Source organism: Mixophyes fleayi, chromosome 5, assembly GCF_038048845.1.
Source record: "Mixophyes fleayi isolate aMixFle1 chromosome 5, aMixFle1.hap1, whole genome shotgun sequence".
NCBI classification, from domain to species: domain Eukaryota; kingdom Metazoa; phylum Chordata; class Amphibia; order Anura; family Limnodynastidae; genus Mixophyes; species Mixophyes fleayi.
In genome coordinates, this window is record NC_134406.1 from 279,483,085 (window position 1) to 279,508,953 (window position 25,869).

Sequence of the window (25,869 nt, forward strand, 5' to 3'; positions counted from 1 at the left end):
AGAGGTACATCCTCACCGTGGTAGATTACGCTACCCAGTATCTAGCTGTAGCCATCATTGCAGCAAAGATAGCGTACGTGCTGCTTAGGATTTTCAATACAGTAGAGTTTCCCAACGAGATCCTAACCAATCAAGAGATGCACTTCATCAATGAACTGGTCCAGTGTGTCTGGGGAAGATGTGAAGGGGGGCAACTCCTTTCCACACCCTACAATCCCCAGACGAATGGTCTGTGCAAGCAGTTCAATGGGACTCTGAAGCAGATGCATCGGGCATTTCATAGGGGAGAGAAGACTGGGAGCGGTGCTTGCCACACCTCCTATTTGCTTATCTAGAGGTGCTGTATGAGTCTGCTGGTTACCTTGCCCTTTGAGGTACTATATGGCAGCAGAGAACGTGGACCACTTGACCTGTTCCAGGAGTTTTGAGAAGATGAGCTACTCACCCAGGATGTGTCTGTGGTGGAGTATGTGTTAAAGCTCAGAGATCCATTAGAGAATCTCATGTGACTCATGCAAGCTAATCTACGGAGGCGCAAACCAAGCAGAAGACTTCGGCACCATGTTTTTTTTGTTTTTTTTTGCAACAATATTTTTATTCAAATTTTTCAAAGATATGGGGTACAGAAAAAAAAGAAAGGGGAGTGGAAATTACAAACAAAGGGAAACACATGGGGGTTCCCCACGCAGGGGGAAAGGAATCACTCAATTAAACTTGAAACTAATATAAGGCACACAATATCAATAATGCGCATTTAAAAATGAAAGGAGACTACAAAACAATCCACTCATAAGGAAGAGAAACAAAAACAAAAACAAAACCCCCTCCAGCAAACAGGCAGACAACCCCAAAGAAATATAGCAAGACATATCAGCCTTCGTTTTGATCATCCGGAGAAATCTCCACCATGGGAAGGATACCAGGGGATAGGAGCAGATCAGTGGGCTGAGGAGATTCTATAAGGGCCGCTGGAGCTGATGCAGATGAGGAATAGGGCGTATCTATTGTTTCCATCTCAAAGCTATACTGTAGCTTAGAGATGATTCGGGCAGTGGTAGGGGGGGACCGAGACTTCCAGTTTTGTGCTATCGCTGCTCTAGCAGCTATTAATATGTGGCCCAAGAGGTAGCGATCGTGCTTTGGAATGGAAGTCAGATAGACCTGGAGGAGAGCTAGGGCTGGGTCTGGAGCAACAGGAGTTTTTAGGACCGTTGAGACCAGAGCAAATACCTTGCCCCACAGCGGCTGTATCACCGGGCATGACCAGAAGACATGAAAAATGTCGGCTATTTGAGAACAATGGCGCCAACAGAATTTTGATTGGCTTGGCCAGAACCTATGTAGCCGCTCCGGGGTAAGGTACAGCCGGTTGAGAAGTTTGATCTGCATCTCTGTGTGATTAATGCATTTAGACATATGGTGGGAAGTTACAAAAATTCTCTCCCATTGTTGCTCAGTGAGCCTTAATTTCACGTCCGTTTCCCACTGGGTTTGTGCCAGAGTTTTAGTTGGGGGGATCAAGGAATAAATGTAATGATACCAAAACGTTGTTCCGCCTCTACCACTACCCTTTGTCAGTCTATCTATAACAGATGATGGGAGCGAAGCGAGGGAGTATGGGGTCCTAGAAACAGTTTTGACCCAGTGACTGATTTGCAAGTACCTATATGTCTCTGAGGATGGCAAGCTATAAGGATCTTGGAGCTGGGAAAAGGAAAGAAAAAGGCCTTGGGCAAATAAATCTGACACTGAGGAAATCCCTCTAGCTTTCCAGGCAGCCAAATTCAAGTCTGGAATGATTTGACCCACTGTTTGAAGAGAGAGGTTACGAGATGGGAGTACAAAGTTGGCATGCAGCCCAATGATTCTATCCCACACCTGCATGGCATCCGAAATGGACTGTAACCTGTATACAACAGATGGGCGGACCGGCCTGGGTGTCCAGAGAAGATCCAACAACGGGTAGCTAGGGCATAAGGCTCTCTCCATATCCACCCATGGCTTAGAGGTAAGAGGGAGCACCCAATCCCGCAGGTGGCTCAATATGCAAGCCTCCTGGTAACATTAGTTAGGAGCATCAATCCCCCACGTTGTTTAGATAGGGCCATACGTTTATGGGAGAGGAGGGGGCGTTTCTGCCGCCACACATATGACATCGTTAGCGTATGGAAGCGGGCCATCAATCAGTTAGGTACAATATAGGGAATAGTGCGAAAAATATACATCAGTTTGGGTAACAGTATCATTTTAAAAACAGCTATACGGCCCAGCCAGGAGACCTCGAAGTTAAGCCAGTTCTTAGTTAGGGAAGAAAGATGTAAATAAATTGGATTGAAATTAGTTTTGAATACTGTGGATAGGGTAGGGGGAATGTGTATACCCAGATATGGCAAAGAATCCTTTACCCAGACAAACGGGAATTTCTTTTGCAAAAACGATAGAGAGGATTGCGGTATATTAATAGGTAGGGCCTCAGATTTGGTAATATTTAATTTATACAACGAGGCTGAACTGTAGTCGTCTAGAATGCTTTTCAAGGCTGGCAACAAGGTCTCCGGATTGGTAACAAACAGAAGCACATCATCCGCAAATAGACATAGTTTGTGTGTATAGGAGTGAAAGGTAATGCCTGGGAAATGGGAAGCCTGCCTAATTGTATGCGCTAGAGGTTCTATAGCATAGCAAACATCAGGGGAGAAAGGGGACACCCATGCCTTGTTCCATTAGTAATGGGGAAAGGGGAAGAGAGAAAACCGTTACTAAATACTCTTGCGGAAGGTCCCTGCTATAGAGCTAATATAGAGTGTAAGATATTGCCCTGTATGCCAAATTTAAGTAAAACTTCTTTCATATAGAGCCAATGGAGTCTATCAAACGCCTTCTCTGCATCAAGGGAAAGCATAACAAGCTCCTCTTCAGTCTCAGACAGAAGGTCCACCACATCTAGAATGCGCCGTGTATTGTCTGACGCCTGGCGACCTAATATGAAGCCCACCTGATCCGGATGAATCAGCTGAGGTAACAAAGGGTTCAGGAGATCAGCTATCAACCTAGCATAAATTTTAAGGTCGGTGTTAAGTAGTGCTATAGGTCTATAGTTCTTACAATCGGAGTGATCCTTGCCAGGTTTTGGGGATCGTTATCATTTGTGCTTCTAACATCTCAGCTGGGAAGCTACCCCCCATCAAGACATTGTTATAGAGATTGGTAAGAAGCGGAGCCAACTCCGACCGGAATGTGCTTTAAAAAGCATTTACAAAGCCATCCGGACAAGGGGCCTTGTCTCTAGGGAGACGCTTGATGACCTCCTCAATCTCCCACTGAGACCAAGGGAGATTAATCTGCTTTAGACTATCACGGTCTAACGAGGGGGGATTAAGGTGGTGGAGGAAAGTAGATATAGACAGTTCTAATGCCTGCACCGTGTCCTTATCATCCCGTAGGTTGTATAAACTAGCATAGTATTTAGCGAATTGGTTTGCTATATCAGCGAGATTGTGGATCTTATTTCCCCTAGAGTCGTGAAGAGTTTTTATTCGGTTTCTAGCTTGCTTACCTCTGAGTTTGCGGGCCAAGAGCCGACTGGCTCTGTTGCCCGTGGAGTAGAATTTCTGATGCAATTTGGTGAGGGCTACTTTCATACGAGATATAAAAAGTGTGTTAAGCTGTTTCCTAACACAGTTTATTTCTTTTTGAAGAGCTTTAGAAGGGCGTGTCTGGTTCTGTGATTCTAAAAGGATTAGAGTGGATTTGAGCGTATGCTGGCGGAAAAGGTATTGCTTTTTCAGGCGTGCACCAATTTGGATAGCTGAACCACGTAAGACTGCTTTCAGTGCACACCAGTGATTATTCACCTGGGTATATTGTGTCAGTGCTTCTGACAAACCGAGCCTGGCCTCCAGGGAAGTAAGTAAATAGGCCGGCATCCGCCACGGTCGCGGGGGGATTTTATTGAGGTTAAGGTTCCAGGTCCACTCTATCGGAGCGTGGTCTGACCATGTGATAGGGAGAATATTAACTGTATCAGTGTGTTGTAGTGTCCATTTGTCTGTCAGAACCATGTCTTTTCTAGAATATGTATTATGTACACTAGAGTGATAAGTATAATCCCTTACAGTTGGAGATTGGACCCTCCAGACGTCGTAGAAATCATACTCCGCTAATAATTTACGAAAAGCTGTTGAAGGACCTAGGGTTGGATCAGGACCCGTCGATTTTAGTGTCCTGGACTTGTCTATTTTGGGGTCTAGAGTCAAATTAAAATCTCCCATCAGAACCAGGTGCCCTCTGCGTACTTTCTGCATCTCCTCGCATAGTGACTTAAGAAAAGGAATTTGACGGGAGTTAGGGGCATATAGGGAAACTAGGGTCACCTGTTTATCCTCTAGAAATCCAACCAAAATTATAAATCGGCCAGATTTATCCTCTATTTTTAACTGTAGATTAAAGCATACCCGAGCACTAAACAGCACAGCTACTCCGTTCCTTTTAAATGGGCCGTTAGCAAAGTATCCCACGGGGTATCTTGGGTCTGTAAATTGGGGAGGGGCACGGGTCGTGAAATGTGTTTCTTGCAGAGCTATAACATCTGCTCTACGTTTGTGGAATGTAGTAAGCGCCAATCGACGTTTATTTATTTAAGTCCCTTAACGTTCAGGGAGTAAAACCGAACCATAAGTTACGGGACCTGAAAGGAGAAAGACATCGCTAGTGAGCCTGTTCTATTCTTATATTGTATAGTGCGAGTGATCCAGGGAGAAGGGGAAACAGGGAGGGAGGTTACAAAACAAAAAAAGAAGAAAAAAACTGAACTAACCCGTAAAATGGGGTCAGAGCATTTGCCACAGAGGAAAGCGTGTGGCAAACTAGGTACCATGTGGGGAGGTGGTGAGATAAGGATCAAATCCCACCCATGTAACACTCTAGAAAAGATAAACAAAAAAAGAACAGCAACTGCCTCCAAGAGTATGGTGCCAGCTTCAAGAGACGAGATGACATACGAAGACTCCTCATAACGCACCAGCAACTTAACCGGAAAGCCCCAACGGTAAGAAATATAATTTGCTCGTAGGGCCGCCGTTATTGGGTGAAGAGCTCTTCTTTGGTTGATGGTAGTGAGTGACAGGTCCTGAAAGAGCTGCAGATCCCCCAACGTTGACGCATTGGCCGGGTCTCGAGCCGCTCGAAGTATAGCCTTCTTGATATGGAAGAAATGGACCCGGAGGAGAGTATCTCTCGGTAGGTTCCCTGACACAGATCGAGGGCGTGGAAGACGGTGAATACTGTCAATGAGAAGATCTCTATCATCGCCTGCCGGAACCAGCTTTTTAAACAGAGAAACGGCATAGTCTTGCAGTTCTGCGTTGGAAACAGCTTCCGGAATGCCCCATATCTTTATATTGTTTCTGCGGGACCGATCTTCCTGATCCGCCATTTTACCTCTCAGGAAAGCGACCTCACTCTGAAGGGATTGATGTGAAGAGGAAAGGTCATTGTTAAAAGCCACCACTTCCCCCATTTGTGTCTCGAGGTGGTCTGTACGGTCTCCAATTTCAGCAATCTCTGATTTCAAGCCTCCAATTGCCGCTCTCATTTCAGAAGTCAGGTCAGCCCGAAGAGCCGTCAGCATCTGGTGTAAGGTAGAATGTAGCACATGCGCTGTTAGTGGAACATCCAGTGCAGTATCCGTTCCCGGATCAGAAACAGGAGGGCGTAGAGGGGGAATCTCCAACTCCTTAGCACGGGCCGTTGGAGGAGAGTCTCTTGAGATAGAAGGTGAGCTTGATACCGACTTTGGCGTGGGTTGGAATTTAAGAGGAGCCAAGACAGTAGGCTTATTCTTTTTAGGCGCCATGAGAAACTGACTGGTATGCGAAATTAGCAAGACTTGAGGGTAAGCTCCACTTAATAATTGATTGCTTGGAGTGTCACACTGGGTGGGTATCCTGAATGTTGATTTAGAAGACTTCCATTGTTATGGCGGGGAAATCCCCGTGCTTCACATGGAGTACTGAATTATTTTCAACCATGCGCTGGCAGGAGTGCCAACCTCATGTGGTGTCAGGTGTTACAGAAGACTTTGCAGCCGCAGTATTGTGTTTGGCCAGCAGGTGTCAGCAAAGTCACAGCTGTGGGTGCAGGAATCTTTCAGCAGGCAGTTGTGATATATAGAGTAAATAAATAAGGGCACAATGCTTTTAGCAAAGTGTGACAAATACAAAGCACTGGGGTCCTTTGTTACAGGTCTAGATTACACTGAGTGCAGATAGAGCCACTGTGATAGCACTCCTTTACTCTGTTGTGCCACTCGGGAGCCACTTAGCGCAACCCAAATGAACCAAGGGCAGAAGGTGGGGGGTGCTCTCCACCACTAACCTGCCACTGTAGAATATTGGTTTGCTGATCGATATTTGGCTGCTTGTCAGTCAGCCCTGGGTCCACGATTCCCGCTGTTAGGCCACGCCTCCACCGGAAGTGACTCACAAGTCAGCAGAGTTTTCCCCTGAGGCCGGGGATCAGGACCGGAAGTAGGCCCTCCGCGGATCAGAGCACACTGGTGCGGACCACCCGCTCAGCGGCTGCGGCAACGGGGCAATCCAGAAGCGCTGTCCCAGTCTCAGGGGATGTAAAGAGGCAGTCCACCCGGCGCAGGGCGAGTGGCCGATGACGCGGCTGAAGGACCTAACATAGGAGCCAGGTGCTGGGAAACGGTCTGATGGGTCCGCAGGTGAGTTGTCCTCGCTTAAGCCTAGTGATAATGTCCCTTTCAAGGCGGGCAGCTTGCGGTATAGGGAGATTTTTGAGCTCCAGAAGGAGAGCTGGCAAAATCTGCGTCTGCTCGAAATGGCGTCCAAACCACGCCCCGGCACCATGTTTTTTGAGGTTGGGCAGAAGGTACTTGTCCTGATTCCCACATTTCAGAACAAGCTCCAGGCTACTTGGGCTGGACAGTATACAGTCTCAAAATGCCTAAGTAACATCATCTATGTGGCGTTATTTGATAACGATGGTATACGGCAGCGGACCTTCCATGTGAATATGTTAAAGGCTTCCCACTGTGTGGAGTCATTTACTGCTTACCAACTGGAGAACCAGGAAATTACCAACTACCTAACCTCACGGGTGGCAGAGGTGAAGGGGGTATAGAGGAAATGTTATTATTAATTCAATTACAATCACAGAAGACGTGAAGTTCTCGCGCAAGCGCAGAAGGAAGAGTCTGGAGGACAGGTGCAGAGTCGTCACGACTGCCTGTCTATACAGGAGAAGACAGATGGTACGCCGATTAGGACCGGACTGTCCGGGAAGTCGACCGAAACCAACGGTGAGTGAACCCTCTACCTCCGTCCCTCAAACCCCGCTTACCTGCACCGCCACCATTTGGACCAAAATTTGGTACCTATATGCACACATACATTTCTGCTGGAACTGGATGTCATTGATACGACGATAGATTAGTCAGTTGGGACTATACCTTAAGTCAAGAAATTATACATGGAGAGACTGACACCTGGGTACATTTATACTTCTTAAGACTATTGGAGTCGATACTTTGAAATATTTAGCCATCATTATTTTTTGTTCAGATGAAAGTTTCTATCGGACTGCTATAGCTGATATGATCAGCCACTTTAGATGCATATTCACTTACTGTAGCCACATGTCAGTATATATGTTACAAGACGGTTGCTGTTCATATACATGTCAACCTAGTATAATTTATGGTTAATTGTTTATTATCTTTGTTAACCATTGAGATTGAGCCTCTTTGACATATGTTATTGTTTTGAGATCATGGCCTATCTGGAAATCTACCTGTATGTATGTAAATCAGTGCACTGATTTTTATATTTTCTCATATACAATTTTTATTCATGGTTAAAATATACACCTTTCCAGATTACAGTTGTCTGCACCTTGTTCATTCACCAGAAGCCAAGGAGTGTACATACTGGGAGGTGCAGGAGATGCTTGAGGTAGGGGTGATCCAGCTACTGTGCAGTCCATGGCCCTGCTCCGTGGTTTTGTGTAAATTGCTGCTGGATAAATGAAGTTACAGTGTCCAATGCCTAATACCTGCCTGTGACCATCAGAGCTGACTAGCACCAGATGGGGATGTCAGAGGTGCAGTACCTGGGGTATTTTGTGGGGGGAGGAAGGTTTAGGCCCAAGCCAACAAAGATAGAGGCGATCTGCGACTGGCACCGGTACCCAACCCAACGACAAGTACTGGCCTTCCTATGGACCACAGGGTACTACAGACGCTTTAGTGCTGTATACAAAGTCGCTGGCAGATCTCACTTACAGAAAATGGACCCCCACTTGTGAGCTAGCTTTCCAGTGATTGGAAGGGGCGCTGGTGCGAGCTACAGTACTGCTGGCACTAAATTATGCAAAGATTTTATTGTTCGAAGTGATGCGTCACTGTACGGATTTGGAGCAGTACTCATCCAGATAGACAGAAGCTCTCCTTGACCTTTTTGAGCAAGAAACTGCTGGACCGAGACGTGGGGTATGCTACAATTTAAAAGAAGTGTTTAGCAATGGAGTGGGCTGTGAAAAACTTGAGCCCTACTTATATGGACGACAGTTTTTTGCGAAGATACTAACCTGACACACCTCAGGGGAAAATGGCAGACTGCTGCGTTGGAGCCTCACACTTTATTTATGACAAACAAGTAAAGGCCCACAGCAATATGAAAAGACTGTCTCAAAGACCCGGATCCCCCCAATAACCCCCATAGATTGCAAGACCAGGAGCCAGATAGTTGGGCCATGGACCACAGGTGGTGCAGATTGAGGTGGTGGGCGGGAATCTTTAGCACACGCATGAGATGATTTTATATGACTAAGGAATAAAAAGTTTAACTATAACGGAAGTAGTAATGTCCAGTAATGTGTACAGCGGTAGCAGTAATGTCCAGTAATGTGTACAACGGTAGTAGTAATGCCCAGTAACGTGTACAGCGGTAGTAGTAATGCCCAGTAATGTGTACAGCAGTAGTAGTAATGCCCAGTAATGTGTACAGCGTTAGTAGTAATGTCCAGTAACGTGTACAGCGGTAGCAGTAATGTCCAGTAACATAATGTTTACAGCGGTAGTAGTAATGTCTAGTAATGTGTACAGCAGTAGTAGTAATGTCCAGTAACGTGTACAGCGGAAGTAGTAATGCCCAGTAACGTGTACAACGGTAGTAGCAATGCCCACTAATATGTATAGCCGTTGTTATGCACGTTTTGTCGCTATCCAATAACGATTGTCGAATCCCGATTTGTGTTTCCAAAGCACAAAGTAATTTAATATCCAAAAGTAGCAGAATAACAATGCAAAATAAAACAAGTACAGCCGTTACTTATTGCAGGCGCTCTGGATCCAGTGAACAGTCATTCAGGTCTGAAGGCTGTGGTCAAAGAAGACTGGTCACGAAGCCCAGAGCTCCTGCTCATATGCAATCAGAAATACATTAAAACAATGCAGATGATGTGGCTTGCTTCTATTGGACCAGGCTTCAGGAAGGTCCAGTGTATTGCAGGTCTTAGGAGAGTTCAAACCAAAATATCCAAAGGTGGGGGGTCATCTCTCCAGGGGATGTGCTCCGACTTTCCCGCCAAGAATCCAGTTTCAACTAGTCTATTTGCATTTTACAGTCTGTATCACTTTAAACATTTATTCCCTAACATCGCTAACTAGAGTATGGAATGTGCGATTCCTTCGGCGAATGAACCGGACAACTGCTGATGAAAAGGAGATTATAATAATACTAAACATGACATAGTTCCTGCAACCTGAACCTTTGATTTTACTAATATGCATATAACTTATAATACTAAACATAAATACTGCTATATTTCGACATAAATAACTATGTGTTGCAACTACAATTAATGTGTACTAATTACAAATGTGTGTGTTTGTGTGAATGTGAGTAAAAGTGTAAAACTTGTTATTGCCACGTGTTGCGGCTGGATACACCCTTATACGCCGTAGCGTGCTCTACGCATAATTTCAGACAAAGACAATCAACTCTGCTCGATATTAATTGAAATGACTTTATCCAATTTGCTGACTTCGACAGCTCCATCCTTTGATAGCGTAATAAACTATCACCCAATCACATTCTCGAGGTTAGGATTGTACTGTACCTCTTCACAGACCATGATCTCAGTATCCCTCACCACCATTTCAGTCTCGTTTTCAGTGTTTCCCTCAGAAGACTGCTTTCCACACTTCAACACAGTAGGAACACATTTGACACACAAGTCAATTACTAAAATGGCACCAAGTATAAGGAGAAGGAGCTTACCTACGCTAGCAACCATTTCCTGTATCCACTCCCCTAGACCGGAGAACCATTTTACAGGGTTCAACCATGAGAACCAGCCTGCCACCTTTTCCCCGACCTCATACAACGAAGAATTAGGTTTCCTTCGAAATTCCCATTTTAATTGGAGAATTTCGTCCATCTTCCGGTCTATTACTTCTTTGGGGTCCTCCGTATTATTGGTGATGTATGTGCAACATTTGACACCAAATTGGGTGGCCAACATCACACAATATCCACCAGTAATAGATGTAAGATAATTCAATACCAGTCTATGTTGCACCAACTGCTTCTTATACGCTTGTAGCTCCCTTCCCGTATACCTGAACGTGTCATCATACATCTCAGTGATATTGTCTATCAATTTAGCCATGTCTTGAATATACTTAAAATTTAAAGCCCCCCGAGCAGTCCTGGTGAGATCTAGAGCAACCATAACTTGAAAGCCAGAGGTTTCACTAATCAATTTTGTAGCTATGAGTTCTTCACCAGGAATCATATTTCTTTTGCCACGGTGTTCATACTGTGTGTGTATGTATGGTGGGGATGTAGTCTTGTGAATACCAACCATTTCTTCATGAGTAATAGTCATGATTTCAGGAACCAGTTTACCTAAGAAACACAAACCCTTGGAACTCTGAGTTACCCAGGAATAAGTTGTTCTCCCGCAAACAAAGTACACGTTATCTGGGAGAACATAAGGAACAGTATGCCCATTGATAATATCACATAAAGTTTTGACAAAACTACCCCTGCCTAGTGTCTCCATTTGTTCGAGACACGTGTCAGCATGGACAACATTCTTACAATTACCTATAGAGACTTTCCCAATGGATACTTTCTTATGTCTGTTTACACGTCCTAGTTTATGGAGTCCATCAACATTTCAGCCTATTGGTGACCTTGCAAGTCTCCCTCCAAAATGAGTGTGGCGAACCATTGTCTGCTCTGAAAGGTCAGCTTCCCAATTTTCCAGTCGTTTTACATGTGAGATATTTAGACACCGTAAAGACCGGTCTAAAGAGTATTGCCGAAGCTTCATACTAGGGGACCTAGTGTTATTGTATTTCCCTTCTATGGACCTCCCTCCCCTTAATTCGAGGACTTTAGAGATATTTAGAGGGAACAGCACTAACCCTATGTTATGCTGTCCCTGAGGCACATGAGAGCACACCCAGCACTCAGTTTGGTTTAGAACCTTACCCACTAAGGAGTGATAATCCTCCAGAGGATACCCGCCCGTGTCCAGATTACCAGTGGACTGGCATCGCTGGACGCATTTCTCTTCAACTAGGGAGTCACAGTACTTAAAAATACAATATTCATCAGACAATAGCCCCTCACACTGTCTCCGAGTTCCAGAGCTAGCAGACCTTTTCATAACCCCTGGACCAAGCTTGATAATGGGGGCTGCTCTGTGTATTCTAATAACTTTTCCTCAAAATCCATCTCACCAGTATCACTACCAGATCCTGCCTCTGTCATCTGTTTTCCTTCACAAAAATAGGGTGTCCTATAAAAAATGAAAACAAGAAAAATCCTGGAACAGAAGAAAAACAAAAATCGCCACTCCATCACTGAGTGACAGATCAGTGTCATCCGTCTTAGCTTTATCTCGTACCTTCTCCGGGTTGCTGACTTTCCTGCAGTGGGTGGAATGGACCCAAGTGTCTCTCTCTGCAACCTTCAGTGATGTGGTACTGGTCAGCAGCACTTGATACGGGCCTTCCCAACGGTCTGTTAAACAACCTGAGCGTAAGAAATTGCGGATCATAACATATTCCCCAGGTTCAACATCATGACCGTTCGTTTCTGGCATACCAGGTGACAGCATTTTTAGTTTTTGTTGTTGTTGCTTTAGCTGTCTGCTCATTTTTATAAGATATTGCACAGTCACTTCATTATTACACTTCAAGTCGTCTTGTGGACTCACGATCAAATGAGGTTGTCGGCCGAACAGTATCTCAAAGGGGGACAGATTAAGAATAGGTCTGGGAGTGGTTCGGATGCTATGGAGGACTAGTGGCAAAGCTTCAGGCCACGCCAACCCAGTTTCAGCCATTGTCTTACAAAGCTTGTTCTTAATAGTACCATTTACTCTTTCCACCTTACCACTGGCTTGTGGTCGGTAAGGGGTGTGCTACTGATTCCCATGAGCTTACACATGTTCTGGAAGATATCACCAGTAAAGTGGGTACCCCTATCACTTTCTATTATTCTAGGGATACCGTATCTACACACAAACTCCTGAACAATTTTCTTTGCAGTGAACACAGCAGTATTAGTGGCTGCCGGATATGCTTCTACCCAACTGAAAAACACATCAATACATACTAACACGTATTTGAAATTCCTGCAAGGTGGTAATTGGATATAGTCAATTTTTATTACCTGAAAAATTCCGTCTGTAGGAGGGATATGGGATGGCTCAGTTGGTATAGCTTTCCCAACGTTTTTCCTCAAACAAGTAAGATATGACATTGCCTTCTTACCGGCCTGAGAAGAAAAACCAGGTGCACTCCAGTATGCTCTCACTAGTTTGCACATACCTTCCTTACCCAGATGAGTCAGACCATGTGCTGCCTCAGACAGGCTCGGGTAGTATGCTCTGGGAACCACAGGCCTACCTTGTCCATCTCTCCAGAGTCCCGAGGACTCTTGTCCACATCCCTTCGCCTTCCAGACTGCCTTTTCCTGTAGGGAACACAAATCTTGCATTTCATTTAATCTCTGCGTGTCTGATGTCTGAAAAACCACCATAGTCTCGGTCGATACAGTTATAGGTTGCCCTGCTGCCCATTTAGCAGCTTGGTATGCCCTGTTGTTGCCCAGTGACACTGGGTCTTCTTCAGAAGTGTGGGCTTTACATTTTATGACGGCTACTGTTCTGGGTAACTGTATCGCTGTCCAAAGTCTTTTATGTGTTGTGAGTGTGCCACTGGCGTGCCTGCTGCTGTCGTAAAGTTTTTAAGACGCCAAAGGGCCCCAAAATCATACACTACCCCGAAGGCGTACCTAGAGCAGTATATATATTAGCTGACTTACCCTTTGCCAGCTCACACCCTCTCCTTAATGCTACTAGTTCGGCCACTTAGTCTTAGTGAGGTGGGCCCATGGGTCCAGCCTCTTCAACATCCTGAACGTCTACAACAGCATAACCAGTACATAGTTCTCCCGTCTCTGTCTGTCTATGACAACTCCCGTCTGTATAAAACATAAAATCTACATTTTCTAAGGGGGTGTCACGTATGTCGGGCCTTGCAGTAACGGTCTGGTTCAGATATTCCATACAATCATGCGTATCAGTATTCTTGCAAAACTCATCACCAACCAGGGTCTCCTCACCTCCCAACCTTTGTGCATCTCGAGGCACATATGGAAGGTATGTAGCTGCATTTAAAGTGCTACATCGTTTGATGGTGATGTTTGAGGGTGCCATCAGAGCTAGTTCCCATTTTGTGAACCTAGCTTAAGAGACATGTCTGGTTTGAGCTGAATTCAACAGAGCTGATACTACTTAAGGTGTATTGACGTTGAATCATGTTATAATACTACGTCCTCGCTCTTACTTACCAGAAGAGCAGTTGCTGCTACACTTCTTTGACATGTTGGGAGTGATCTTGCCACAGTGTCCAATTGTGCACTGTAGTATGCTACCAGTCTGTTAGCGTCACCATGTTTCTGAGTGAGGACACCTGCTGCACAACCATCAGCTTCCGTACAGTAAAGCTCAAAGGGCTTTTCATAATCCGGTATTCCCAATGCAGGTGCTCTAGTCAGACTATCTTTAAGATTAAAGAACGCTTGCTCTGACTCCTCTGTGTGTACGATACTTTCTGGTTTTGAGGAAGAGACTAACTCCTGAAATGGTAACCCCAGAATAGAAAAACCTGGGATCCAGGAACTACAGTATCCACACATTCCAAAGAAGGTACGGATTTGCTTCTGGTTCTGCGGCAGAGTCATGTGTTGTATTGCCTCAATTCTGTCGGTTGTCAAGTGTCTTAGCCCCTGGGTGACACAGTGTCCTAAGTATTTAACCTTAGTCTGACATGGCTGTGACTTGTCCTTTGCCACCTTGTGCCCTGTTTGCGAGAGATGAAGTAACAGCAATTTAGTATCATGTAAACATGATATAAAAGAATCAGAGCACAACAACAAATCGTCCACATATTGAATCAGAACAGACCCATTGCTTGGTTGAAAGGATTGCAAACAGTCATGTAAGGCTTGGGAGAAAATACTGGGGCTGTCAATGAACCCCTCGGGAAGTCTAGTCCATGTGTATTGCACCCCCCCTATAGGAGAATGCAAAAATGTATTGGCAGTCAGGGTGAAGAGGGACTGAGAAGATCAATAACAGTAAAGTGACTAGCAGACGGTGGAATCTGCATGAGGATGAAAGCTGGATTGGGCACTACGGGGAATTGGCTCTCAACAACTTGATTAATTCCCCTTAAGTCCTGGACTAATCTATAGCCCCTCCCCCCATTCTTCTTCACAGGGAAAATGGGACGATTGGCTGTGCTGGATGTATGAATTGAAATCCCTTGTTGCAACAGCCTCTCAATAACAGGATACACCCCTAATTCCACCTCCGGTTTTAATGGACACTGTGGGATTTTTGGAGCTATCCTACCACTTTTCTTCGATTTCCCATCACAGGAGCTACATTTGCCATCTATCCAGTGTCCTGTCCATCTTTGGTCCATAGGGGACCTGGTATTTCCAGCAACATCCCCTTTACCTAAGATGGACTTTTTTCTATAACGGTAGAGTGTAACATTAACCTTTGTGGGGTGTCCAATATATCCTGTACCTCATGCGCGACCTTCTCTGGTATATCTAGGAATACACCATCAGGGGTACAGTATATGACACATCCCATTTTGCACAACAAGTCCCTTCCCAGCAAGTTAGTAGGAGCTGCTGCAGCCAAGAGAAATGAATGCTTGGTATGCAGAGGCCCGATGGTAACCTCTGAGGGTTTAGTTAAAGGGTAATGTAACACTCTTCCTGTTACCCCCATAGCTGGAATAGTTTTGCTAGTTACCTGTAGATTAAAAGGAGAAGTTATATTACAGTTATATACAATTTAATACTGCATATAAAATTGTAAAAATGGTTGCCTTTTATTATAAGCTTCTATGTACAACATCTTGATTCAATTGTTCTGACTCTGTTTCTATACATCTGTACAACAATAACACAGTGTCATTCCCTGTATTTGCTTATTTAACCAACCAAAATAAAGAATAAAAAAAAAAAAGAAAAAAAAAAAAAAAAAAGGAGAGGTTATCACAGATCTGGCCGCCCCTGTATCTACAAGAAAAGTTTGTTTCCTACCAGCTATGTCAACTATCATTGTAGGTTCTTCCCTCAGACTCTCAGTTAACCTCACTGGCTGTAGACTACAGGTATGACCTGACACCTTGTGCTGACTATCACTTTTCCGCACAGCATTTGCTGCTATAACATGCGTGGGTATCTGTGAGTTCTCTAGCCAATCCTTATTGGTTGGTTAGTCAGCGTTTACTGAGTCTTTGACAAACTTCTGACATTTAGCCAACTCTTTTCTAGGATCTGGGAACTCAGTCATAATAGAATGTAGTTCTGATCTAGTCAAGGGACAGTGTATTGAAACATTTCTTACAGGAACTATACCATCCTTGTCCGCTTTCCCTTTAGGAACTGCTATTGTGTGCACAGGATAAGAACCAACTGGTTTACTACATTCAGAATTAGTCACAGGAATTGCTGCTTCGGTACCATGGATGTTCTCCCTCCTAGTAGTTACCCCACTACTCTCACCTATCTCAGCTGTTGCCACTGCTGGTGGGACCACTCCCTTTCCATACTTTCGTTGTACCTCTAACATGTTAATAGCATGGGCAATGGCTGAGATCACGGTGGGTTTATCCTCTTCCTCAGAAACACTTGCTTTAAATTAACTTAAACAGGATATAACTTAGCAATTTCTTTTTTTATCATTTTTAGTAACGGCTGTACTTACTCCCCCTATCGAGGGCGTAAGCGGCGGAGGCGCACTTGCGCATAGTTCACCACGCTTCTCAACGGCTACTTCCACTGTGCGCACACTTTTCGCCACGCCTACTTCCGCTGTGCACTCCTGCTCTGCCACGTGTTGCCTTCCATTTTCCACAACTTTAAACAATCATTATGTTTAGTTCTCACTTTTGTTGATTTAATCAACCGCACCTTATCTTTAACATTATTCAGTACCTCTGAATTGAAACTACCTATCGTTGGGAAATGCCTAACACAATCTTTGGTCATCTTGACCCACTTGTCGCAATACGCTGTTGCGTATGCACCATACTTCTTAAACATAAGGAACCTCGCTGAACCAATCGGTCCTTCTTTAGGCAGCACAACATCAACCATCTCTAGTGTTTGCTTTGCACCCATTATTATTATTATTATTAATTTTTATTTATAGGGCGCCACAAAGTGTCCGTAGCGCCGTACAGGGACAAACAAGTACAATACAAGTTGGGACAGCACGGTACAATAAACAATAAGCACAGTAACTCTGTAAGCTCAAAGCACAGCTAGAGAGAGGGGGAGGGAAGACCAGCAAGCGCTGGAGCCCAAGAGGAAGGGCACGGATGACGGGGAGACCCCCAGAGGGGTGGGGGGAAAGGTAGCTGGAGAGCAGAGTTAGAAGTGAAGGAAACAGGAGGAGAGATGGCCCTGCTCAAGGGAGCGTACAATCTTAGGGCGTACACCCATTGTGAAAACAACCTATTTCTCAACGCTACGCAAATAGGGCCTCTTTAACTGTTCTCTTTTCAAACAGCCTACTAGCGATTAGAAACGTGGATGATTTAGTCAGGCTACGCCACCTACCTCCTAACACAGAAATATCACTATGAACAACAGGAATATCAGCTCCTCGATACCCTGTCTCTCCACAAAATCTGTCGAGTATATTACTTAACTGGTCGCATCGGAGTTTACCTGCCTTCCCAGCGTAATTACTCCCGCAGCTCCACCCAAGTCACAACCACGGTTGCACAATAAACTGTGCGGTCCGATCGCACCGCTTAGCAATACTAGCTATCGCTAAGCTTTGCGATTACTATTGTTGGGGAGTACGTTTCAAAAGCCTCTTTAACTGTTCTCTTTTCAAACAGAGCTTTTGCTGCCAGTATACCTGCCGTGTATACCTAACCTCGGTTGTCCAGCCCGCCTCGTCAGGCGGCAACCGATCCCTGTATTTTCAACAGTAAATCAACTTTCACTTCAAAATCATACAATTCACAAACACATACACCTTAGTTTTCTGCGCAGAAAATAAATTTCTCAAACAATAGTAATATCTTTTCAGAGGTTTTGCCAAGTGATTATACTATGCATATATAACAGACTATGAACACAATTGTTTAAACACGTGGCAACAATACCGGAAGTACACATACGAAATTCAGGAAGGACACATACGCTATACAGTGCAATATATTTAAAGCGCAAAACGACAATAAAAAGAACGGTTTTCTCTCTTGTCCCTAGATTCAAGTTAGCGCTCCTTAGATTATGCAAAAACGGACATTCGGTTTCACAACACAGAATGATAAACAGGTTTTGAACACATTGCGTTCTTACCCGTATTTGACGCATCTCCACCCTTTGTTGAGGAACCGAAATCCGTAGGCCTTGCGTATCGTCGTAGCGTAACTTACGTCGCGAGCCCCCAAATTGTTATGCATGTTTTGTCGCTATCCAATAACGATTCAGGTCTGAAGGCTGTGGTCAAAGAAGACTGGTCACTAAGCCCAGAGCCCCTGCTTATATGCAGTCAGAAATACATTAAAACAATGCAGATGATGTGGCTTGCTTCTAATATGTCCGGGGATAAAAATGATACTAAACATGACATAGTTCCTGCAACCTGAAACTTTGATTTCACTAATATGCATATAACTTATAATACTAAACATAAATACTGCTATATTTCGGCATAAATAACTATGTGTTGCAACTACAATTAATGTGTACTAATTACAAATGTGTGTGTTCGTGTGAATGTGAGTAAAAGTGTAAAACCTGTTATTGCCACGTGTTGCGGCTGGATACCTCCTTCCACGCCGTAGCGTGCTCTACGCAAAATTTCAGACAAAGGCAACCAAATCCGCTCGATATTATTTGAAATTACTTTATCCAATTTACTGACTTCGACACTGTAAAACCAGTAATGTTCACTGTGGCTAGGCACCAGTCCCCCACCATCATGGTTGTATATAATGTGCAGTGACTTAAGGGTTAATTGAGTACATAATATAAATCTGTAATGTGCTTTTTTCTCTTCAGATTTTTAATGTAGATCAAAAAGGGGTTAGAGGTGTGGTAAGCGCTCCCTCCTAGAAAAATGGAGTAGGATGCCTGGGGGGACTGTGGATAAAAAGGGAAGTTCCGACCCTTAAAATAGATAAAGCAAAAAGGTGTATGTCCCCTTGGTGCTCAACAAGTGAAATTGTCGTGATTCTGTAGATCTTTAACCTTTTATTTTTAGGTATCTAGAATCATAGACAGGTAAAATAGGTTGCAGCCTTACATTGAGTACACATATTAGCAAATCTCTCATAATTGTACACATATAAATATAAACTGGGTGCACAAATGGGTAAATGCTTTGAATAGGTATGGGTATATACAGCAAGCATAAATTGCTTATAAATTACATACATATAAAGATGCAAATGTATAAAGACAAATATATGGAGACTCTGACAGTTAGCCTCTTAATTGTCAGTAGCTGAATATAAGGAGTCCAAAGTAACAGTTTATCGATACTTTGGACTTCTTATATCAAGGTTTTTAATGTAGTTTAGCAGTACAGTGTGTTAGCGGTTAATCGTATAAAATGATATGCCCGGCACAATGTGCCCATATTTTAAATGCTTAAAACTGTTTAAAAGAGAAATGTACTTAAAAACGTGTTTAATCCCAACCTTGGTGGTCCAGTGTGGCTCTAATGTGTCCATGTGGTATTTGGGATGCCGTCCCAGTCCTGAACTGGGGACTGAAGAAGGCAGCACTCAGTATGAGGAGCACTGCTTCCTGGTAGGGTATGCTAGTACTTATTAAATCGCTGACTCTAAGTCTTTGTTCTATGGGGCAAAGTGAGAAAGGGCCCTGTCATCGTGTATGTACGTGTACTCTATGACATCCTCTTTGTTTTCTAGGAAAGCGAGCGTGGCCTGTAAAAAAGAGAGTTTAAAGCCTCCTTCAGAAAGACGCACATTGTCCAAGAGGAAGAAGAAATGTCTTTGTCTACCAAAGAAAAACACACGGAACTCTGTCTCCATGTCCAATTCTAATAGTGAGGAGAAAGAAAATGATGCCCGTTCTGAGAGGTGAGGATGGTGACTGGTACTAACCCTGGCTGCCCATAGTGATTACTGCTCTACTGGTACCATTGTTACAGCATATCATCTGTCGGACAAAACAGCAGAATGTAGTCATGAGTTTCTAATTGTGTTCTGTATCCCACAGTTGAAGAACCAATGCATTTTCAAATTGAGATCAAAATCTGGAAGCAGCACTGAGTTTAGATTTCATGATGCAAATTGTAACCCCTTTAGTTTCTAATTTGTAAAAAGATTTATGTAAGACCCAAATACTCAGCAATGACATTATTTTGATGTGTTAGGTAGACTTTGAATTCAGAAGAGTCCTAAAAAATGTCTTAAAAATAACCATGCACCAAGCGCTCGCAGCAAGGGTTCCATCACAGGTGCTTACTGGAGTAGGCGCTTCTCTCAGCAGCCACCTTTGTTTTAAAAACCTTTATTTTTTTTATTACATATATTGACCAAGGTCATCCACAGCCTCTGTGGCTGCAGCATGTCAGAACCAGAACCTGCTCTCATCAGTGGGGGTGGGGCATCAGTCATTCACGCTGCAGGTCGGGGGGACCAGTCACTCACGCTGCAGGTCGGGGGGACCAGTCACTCACGTTACAGGTCGGGGGGACCAGTCACTCACGCTGCAGGTCGGTGGGACCAGTCACTCACGCTGCAGGTCGGGGGGACCAGTCACTCACGCTACAGGTCGGGGGGACCAGTCACTCACGCTACAGGTCGGGGGGACCAGTCACTCACGCTGCAGGTCGGGGGGACCAGTCACTCACGCTACAGGTCGGGGGGACCAGTCACTCACGCTGCAGGTCGGGGGGACCAGTCACTCACGCTGCAGGTCGGGGGGACCAGTCACTCACGCTGCAGGTCGGGGGGACCAGTCACTCACGCTACAGGTCGGGGGGACCAGTCAAATTTTGTGGTGATTCCTTAATAAACATCCATGATACTTCAAATAAACTGGATAAAGAAGCAGCGATTAGTAAATTATTTAATAAATTGAAAAATCAATATTTAATCAACTAATTGTCAGACAGTCGAGATATTTGGCAGAAATAGTTGTTTTGACATCCTCTCTTAACTTAACATTTTTCAAACAAATCTGAGATGGGTGGTGGACATTTCAATTTTTTGGGGGTGATCTGATGTGGAATGACCCCATTGTTGTTTTAGCTATACTGTCATGTATATGTATTCTACTAGCACTTTTTGTTAGTAGATTGCACTGTATCTCCACTTCCTACTAGTGTGTGTGTTACTGTACCAGCACACTCTCCTGCTTAGTTTGCGCTGTACAAAAATGTACACTTGACTGCGGTATCATATATGGATTGTACCTACGCTATATTTTACATGGATTGCGTTGTGCACTATCTATCTTTTATGCGGCATGGATCAGCATACTCTCCTATCTAGATTGTGGTGTACATTATTTTTTACATCTGCACTAATATGCCTGTTCAACCACTTTTCCCAGGTGGTATTTTTACAGTTAACATTCTCTCTCTTGCTCATGTCAGAACACGGGTCTACTCCCAGACCCAAGGCTCCTGGAAGAAAAGCTGCTCAATTTTTTTTCCATGGGCACCAAAACCAGAGCTCAATGTGCGCATTGTATCAGGGAAAGACATCCATGAGGAGCAGAGTCCAGGCAGGTCTGGATAAGACGCCGCTGAGATTGTAAAGTATGGAGATGGGTGCTGGCTCAGTCCATCTCAAAACTGACAAGGTACAGGGCATCCTAGGGAGGTAAATGAACACACTACTCCTAATTTTCTCCTATAGTCTCCAGCAGTAGACCTCTCATCTCAGGTTGGTCTGCCTCTCTGGTATTTGGACTCTTTAAAGTATTCCAGGAGTCCCCTTAGATTCATGTTCCAAAGATCCAAGTACAAGGGTTGACTAAATGGTCTTCCTCAAATGTAGGCTTGGGAGACCCAGTCCCTCAACAAGTCTTGGAAGTGCCGATGATCCGCCCAGGTGTTTTCTTGGAAAAACTGAATCTGTATCATCAGATTCTTGGGACTCTGTAATGGAGATCTGACTGGGAGGGAGGATGACTCCTGTGGTAGTCAGGCTGTTAGAGAGCTGGCGATAGTGTTTGACAAGCCCTCACCAAGATTACCCATTACTGGTTCAGAGTAACAATCCTCTGTCTGAGCTCGGCACCATTGATCTTCAAAAAGTGAGGTTACCTACTCAAGACTGATAGGTTAGTGGTCAACCCATGCCTGTTCGTCCTTGTTTTATATAAGAGGAAATCTGTTCCTAACTTATAGTGCTTGACAGAGAAAAGGCTGGTGTCGCATGGCCGAGTCCAGTCTAGTCCCAGCCCAGCAGGTTTATGTGTCTGTATTTTCCCCTTGGGGTTTTCTCTTTGTTTGTCACTGGTCGTCTCTTTTACTGGCCTCCATTCTCAGTTTGCGATAGGTCTTTGCTTCGTAGCAAAGCTGTTGGCTTGTTCTACTTTTGGACCTCCAGAGGAAGATCTAGGAGCACCCCTCATTGTCGTCCTAATTCTGTGTCTGTGCCCTGTACGGTCTCCACTAGGAGGGACCGGTTACTCTTGGGGGTGTAGGAGACAGCTCAGATTTTGAGCAGGGTTGGATGTTCTTCTCCAGCCGTCTCAGCTGAATTTTCTGGGGATGGACCCTATCCATGTTCAGGGCCAGTATAGTGGCCTCCTCTATGGATTACCACTGTGTGTGATATACTAAAGGGTCTGGTTTGTGAGGGTGTTTTCTATTTTGTCTTTTATCCTTTTTACGGGATGCCTTGGACAGTGATCTTGGTTTTGACTTTTCCATCCTTTTCATAGAAGTTTGGCTTCTCTTCCGGAGGTCCTGTCTTTTCTTTAGGGAGTTTTCTTCAAATTCAACCGCCCTAGGTTCAGCAGGTGGTATGTGGTAACGAATCTTGGTCTTTTCTGCACTACGTGTTTTGTCATTCTTGCCTCTAGATACTGGGAATCTTATATTCCTATCCTGGAAGGTGGCTCTGTCTTGCGGATTTTTCTTATCTTATCTTTCTCTGTGAGAAGGCAGTTTTGCGCTTGCCCTTCATTCCAGCCTAGGTGGTGTAAGTATTTATCTGACCCAACATATAGTTTTCTCTGCTCTGGGTATGGATTTAGCATCCAGGTGTGACAGAACCAACCTGCTGGATGAGGTTAGAGCTTGAGGTTGTAGGTGGGCTGATTGCCATCCTTAGACGGGGCTGCTTGTTCGTATCTCATACACAGGGAGGATGGGCAGCAACAGATGGGGCAATGGCCAGATATCTCAAAGCTACATCTGCTAGGTTATTTCCTCAGATAAATCTTGGGTTCTGGTTTGCCCTGCAGCCCCCTCTACTTAATCGGTGACCAACTCCTACCTTGCACGGCATGGAGCCTGGGTTAACTTATTGTGTTTGGTAACGAGCTTGGTCCTCCACTTATATCCCGCCAAATTCTAAGGGTACAATATCCCTGCTTCCAGGGCTGCCAGTTTTTGGAAGATAAGTTCTGCACACAGCGCTGTTTGAGGGTACCTTCCATTAGAGGCAGCTTTGGAATGTCCCCATGGTTAGCAGTGTTCCTGAAATAGGATAAAGGAAAAAAAGGATTTTTGTACTTACGTAAAATTAATTTCTCTGCATCCGTTTGGGGACACTGCAGTCCCACCTCTTTTTTCCTACGCTTAATATTTAATGCGTTATATATTAGGGGAAATTGGTAGTTTGTAGTTTTTTACGTGCCTTACTCCCAACACAACACCCTCTATACCCCAAGGTTTGCAGTGTCCCTAAATAGGATTCAGAGAAATTAATTTTACAGTAAGTACAAAAATCCTCATTTTGTCCACCTCATTCTCTCAGCATGGCCAGAGATCAAATAACCTCAAATAACTTCCTTTTGGGTAGACACGAGAGTTGCTTTCGTTACATGTTGGGAGTGTTTAAGCAGGAAATGTTGATAAGTGGAACTTTTCACTTAGCCAAAAATAGTGCAAAATTTCACAGCCAAAGTATCACTGAAATCTGTGGAAGTGGATGCAGCCAGATCTTGTTCGAAAAGTGCAGAGTGCAACAGAAAAGTTGGATTCAAAACGACACGTTCTTTGCAACTTTGAGCAGCGCTGATTACTGTTTTTACCTCCACTATTGAAGAACTTCTGCAAGGTGTTGTAGATCTACATGCCAGCCATTGACTGGACATGGGTGTACTTATTGAACTACTGGGGCTAAGCCATTGTTGTATGGGGCAAAGTGGGAAAGGACATTGTCATCGTGTATATACTTGTACTATTTGGCATCCTCTTTGTTTTCTAGAAATGGACGCGTGGCCTGTAAAAAAGAGAGTTTAAAGTCTCCTTCAGAAAGGCGCACATTGTCCAACAAGAACAAGAAATGTCTTCATCCAAAGAAAAACAAACGGAAATCTGTCTCCATGTCCAATTCTGATAGTGAGGAAAATGATGCCCGTTCTGAGAGGTGAGGATGGTGACTGGTACTAGCCCTGATTACTGCTGTACTGGTACCATTGTTACAGCATATCATCTGTCCGACAAAACAGCAGTTTAGTTTTCATAATGCAAATTGTAACTCCCATAGTTTCTAATTTGTATAAATATAAATGTAAGACCCAGTTACTCAGTAATGGCATTTCTTTAATGTGCCAGGTAGGTTAGTAATGAGAGATAATAGGATGTATTCTGTGTAAAGGCTAATTTTGAATTCAGAAGAGTCTTAAAAATAACCCTGCACCAAGTCGCATGCAGCCAAGGTTCCATCACACAATGAATAAAGTGGTGCTTTGGACCTTTATTGGGACTTGACTGGGAACATTCTTCTAAAATCATTTGATTGTTGAGCTCATTAGGAAGGAGTCCAGAAACAGAGTGCAGTGTGTAATAATGTGTGGAATTAATACAATATTTCAGAGTGGTTTGTTGTCAGATGCTGAGATTGGCGCTCCCTTTTAGATTGCAACAGTTGCCTCGAAAACATGGTGCTGTGTTTATTGGAGTTGATGTATAAATAGCCTTTTGTCCACTTCAACGTTCTCTCAGCATGGCCAGAGATCAAAGAACCTCGAATGACTTCCTTTTGGGTAGACCTAGGAATTGGCTTTATCTCCAGCTGCTGAAAGACCTTCTGGGAAAGCTATAAAGAAGTCATTGATCCACCATGTTGGAGAAGGGGGTCTGCCGGGGCCAGCTTTATTATGGTATGATTAGACCACACGCAAACGAGGACACTGTAGTTAATAAGCTGAGCAGACAGCCTGTTTGTAATGAAGAGGAGTCAAGTCTAGAGTAGCTGTTATAGGGGACAGAAAACAGTCACATTTCACAGGGTTACACTGGCTTCATGTTTTTAAAGTAATGGTCTTAACATCTGAGCATCTTCCTAAGGGCTGAGGAGAATTAGGGTCTAAAAGGTTCCTGTCACTATTAGCATTTATCACCATGTTTAGATAATATTTGTATCACTGTACACATCCATCCAATGAGCAAAATCTAATCAACATTGAGCTTGCTTTGACTTTGGGGCATATTCAATTGTCTGTGTTACTTGAAATAGTTGACTGAACATCATTACATGAACAATCAGCTGAACCAAAATGGGGTTTCAAAAACCCGTTCATCACTTAACTTGTCATTTGCCCCAAACAGTGCAAAAACTAACGGAAGAGAATGAATAAATAATGGTAATTATCTGTAAGAGGCATGGCCTTCAGCTTCTGTTCCCAGGTGTGACCGTGTCCTGATGAAAGGGATATATCTGACACAGAAGTACAATTCTGTCTAAAGACAGGCCAACATTGGCTGCGATACCTTTTACCCCGTCTCTTTCCCTCATATTTACAGCCAATAAAAGTTTGTGATGTGTTTTCTGTATTCTATTGGTAACCGTGTGGAAACATAACTTGGTTTGTTAGTGTAAATATCAACATCACGAGGATAATAGGCCATATTCTATTTAAATAATGTCTTTTGCTGTTGGTTAAAATGTGCAACCATAAGAGCACTAAATGAAAACATAGTATATTAAATGTCCCAGTTTCTCTCAGTGCTGCATGTCCTGACCTTCTCCTGGTAGGGACTAGTCTGCACAATGACAGGTTTCAGTCCTTGTACAAATTATTTAAATCATTGTTACACCGCGACCAGACCCTGCTTTTG

The 25,869-nt window shown here is 44.0% G+C and overlaps 1 protein-coding gene across 4 annotated transcripts in view; it reads left to right on the forward strand.

Moving 5' to 3' along the window:
- HASPIN (histone H3 associated protein kinase) overlaps positions 1–25,869 on the forward strand; it is a 67,174-nt gene that overhangs the window by 17,005 nt on the left and 24,300 nt on the right. For 3 of the 4 annotated variants that reach the window (XM_075214342.1, XM_075214339.1, XM_075214341.1), the window contains 2 exons: positions 19,529–19,699; positions 24,014–24,175. In XM_075214342.1, the coding sequence (XP_075070443.1) occupies positions 19,529–19,699; positions 24,014–24,175 (333 nt within the window). The remainder of the gene's footprint in view (positions 1–19,528; positions 19,700–24,013; positions 24,176–25,869) is intronic. The other variant, XM_075214340.1, reaches the window with a different exon arrangement.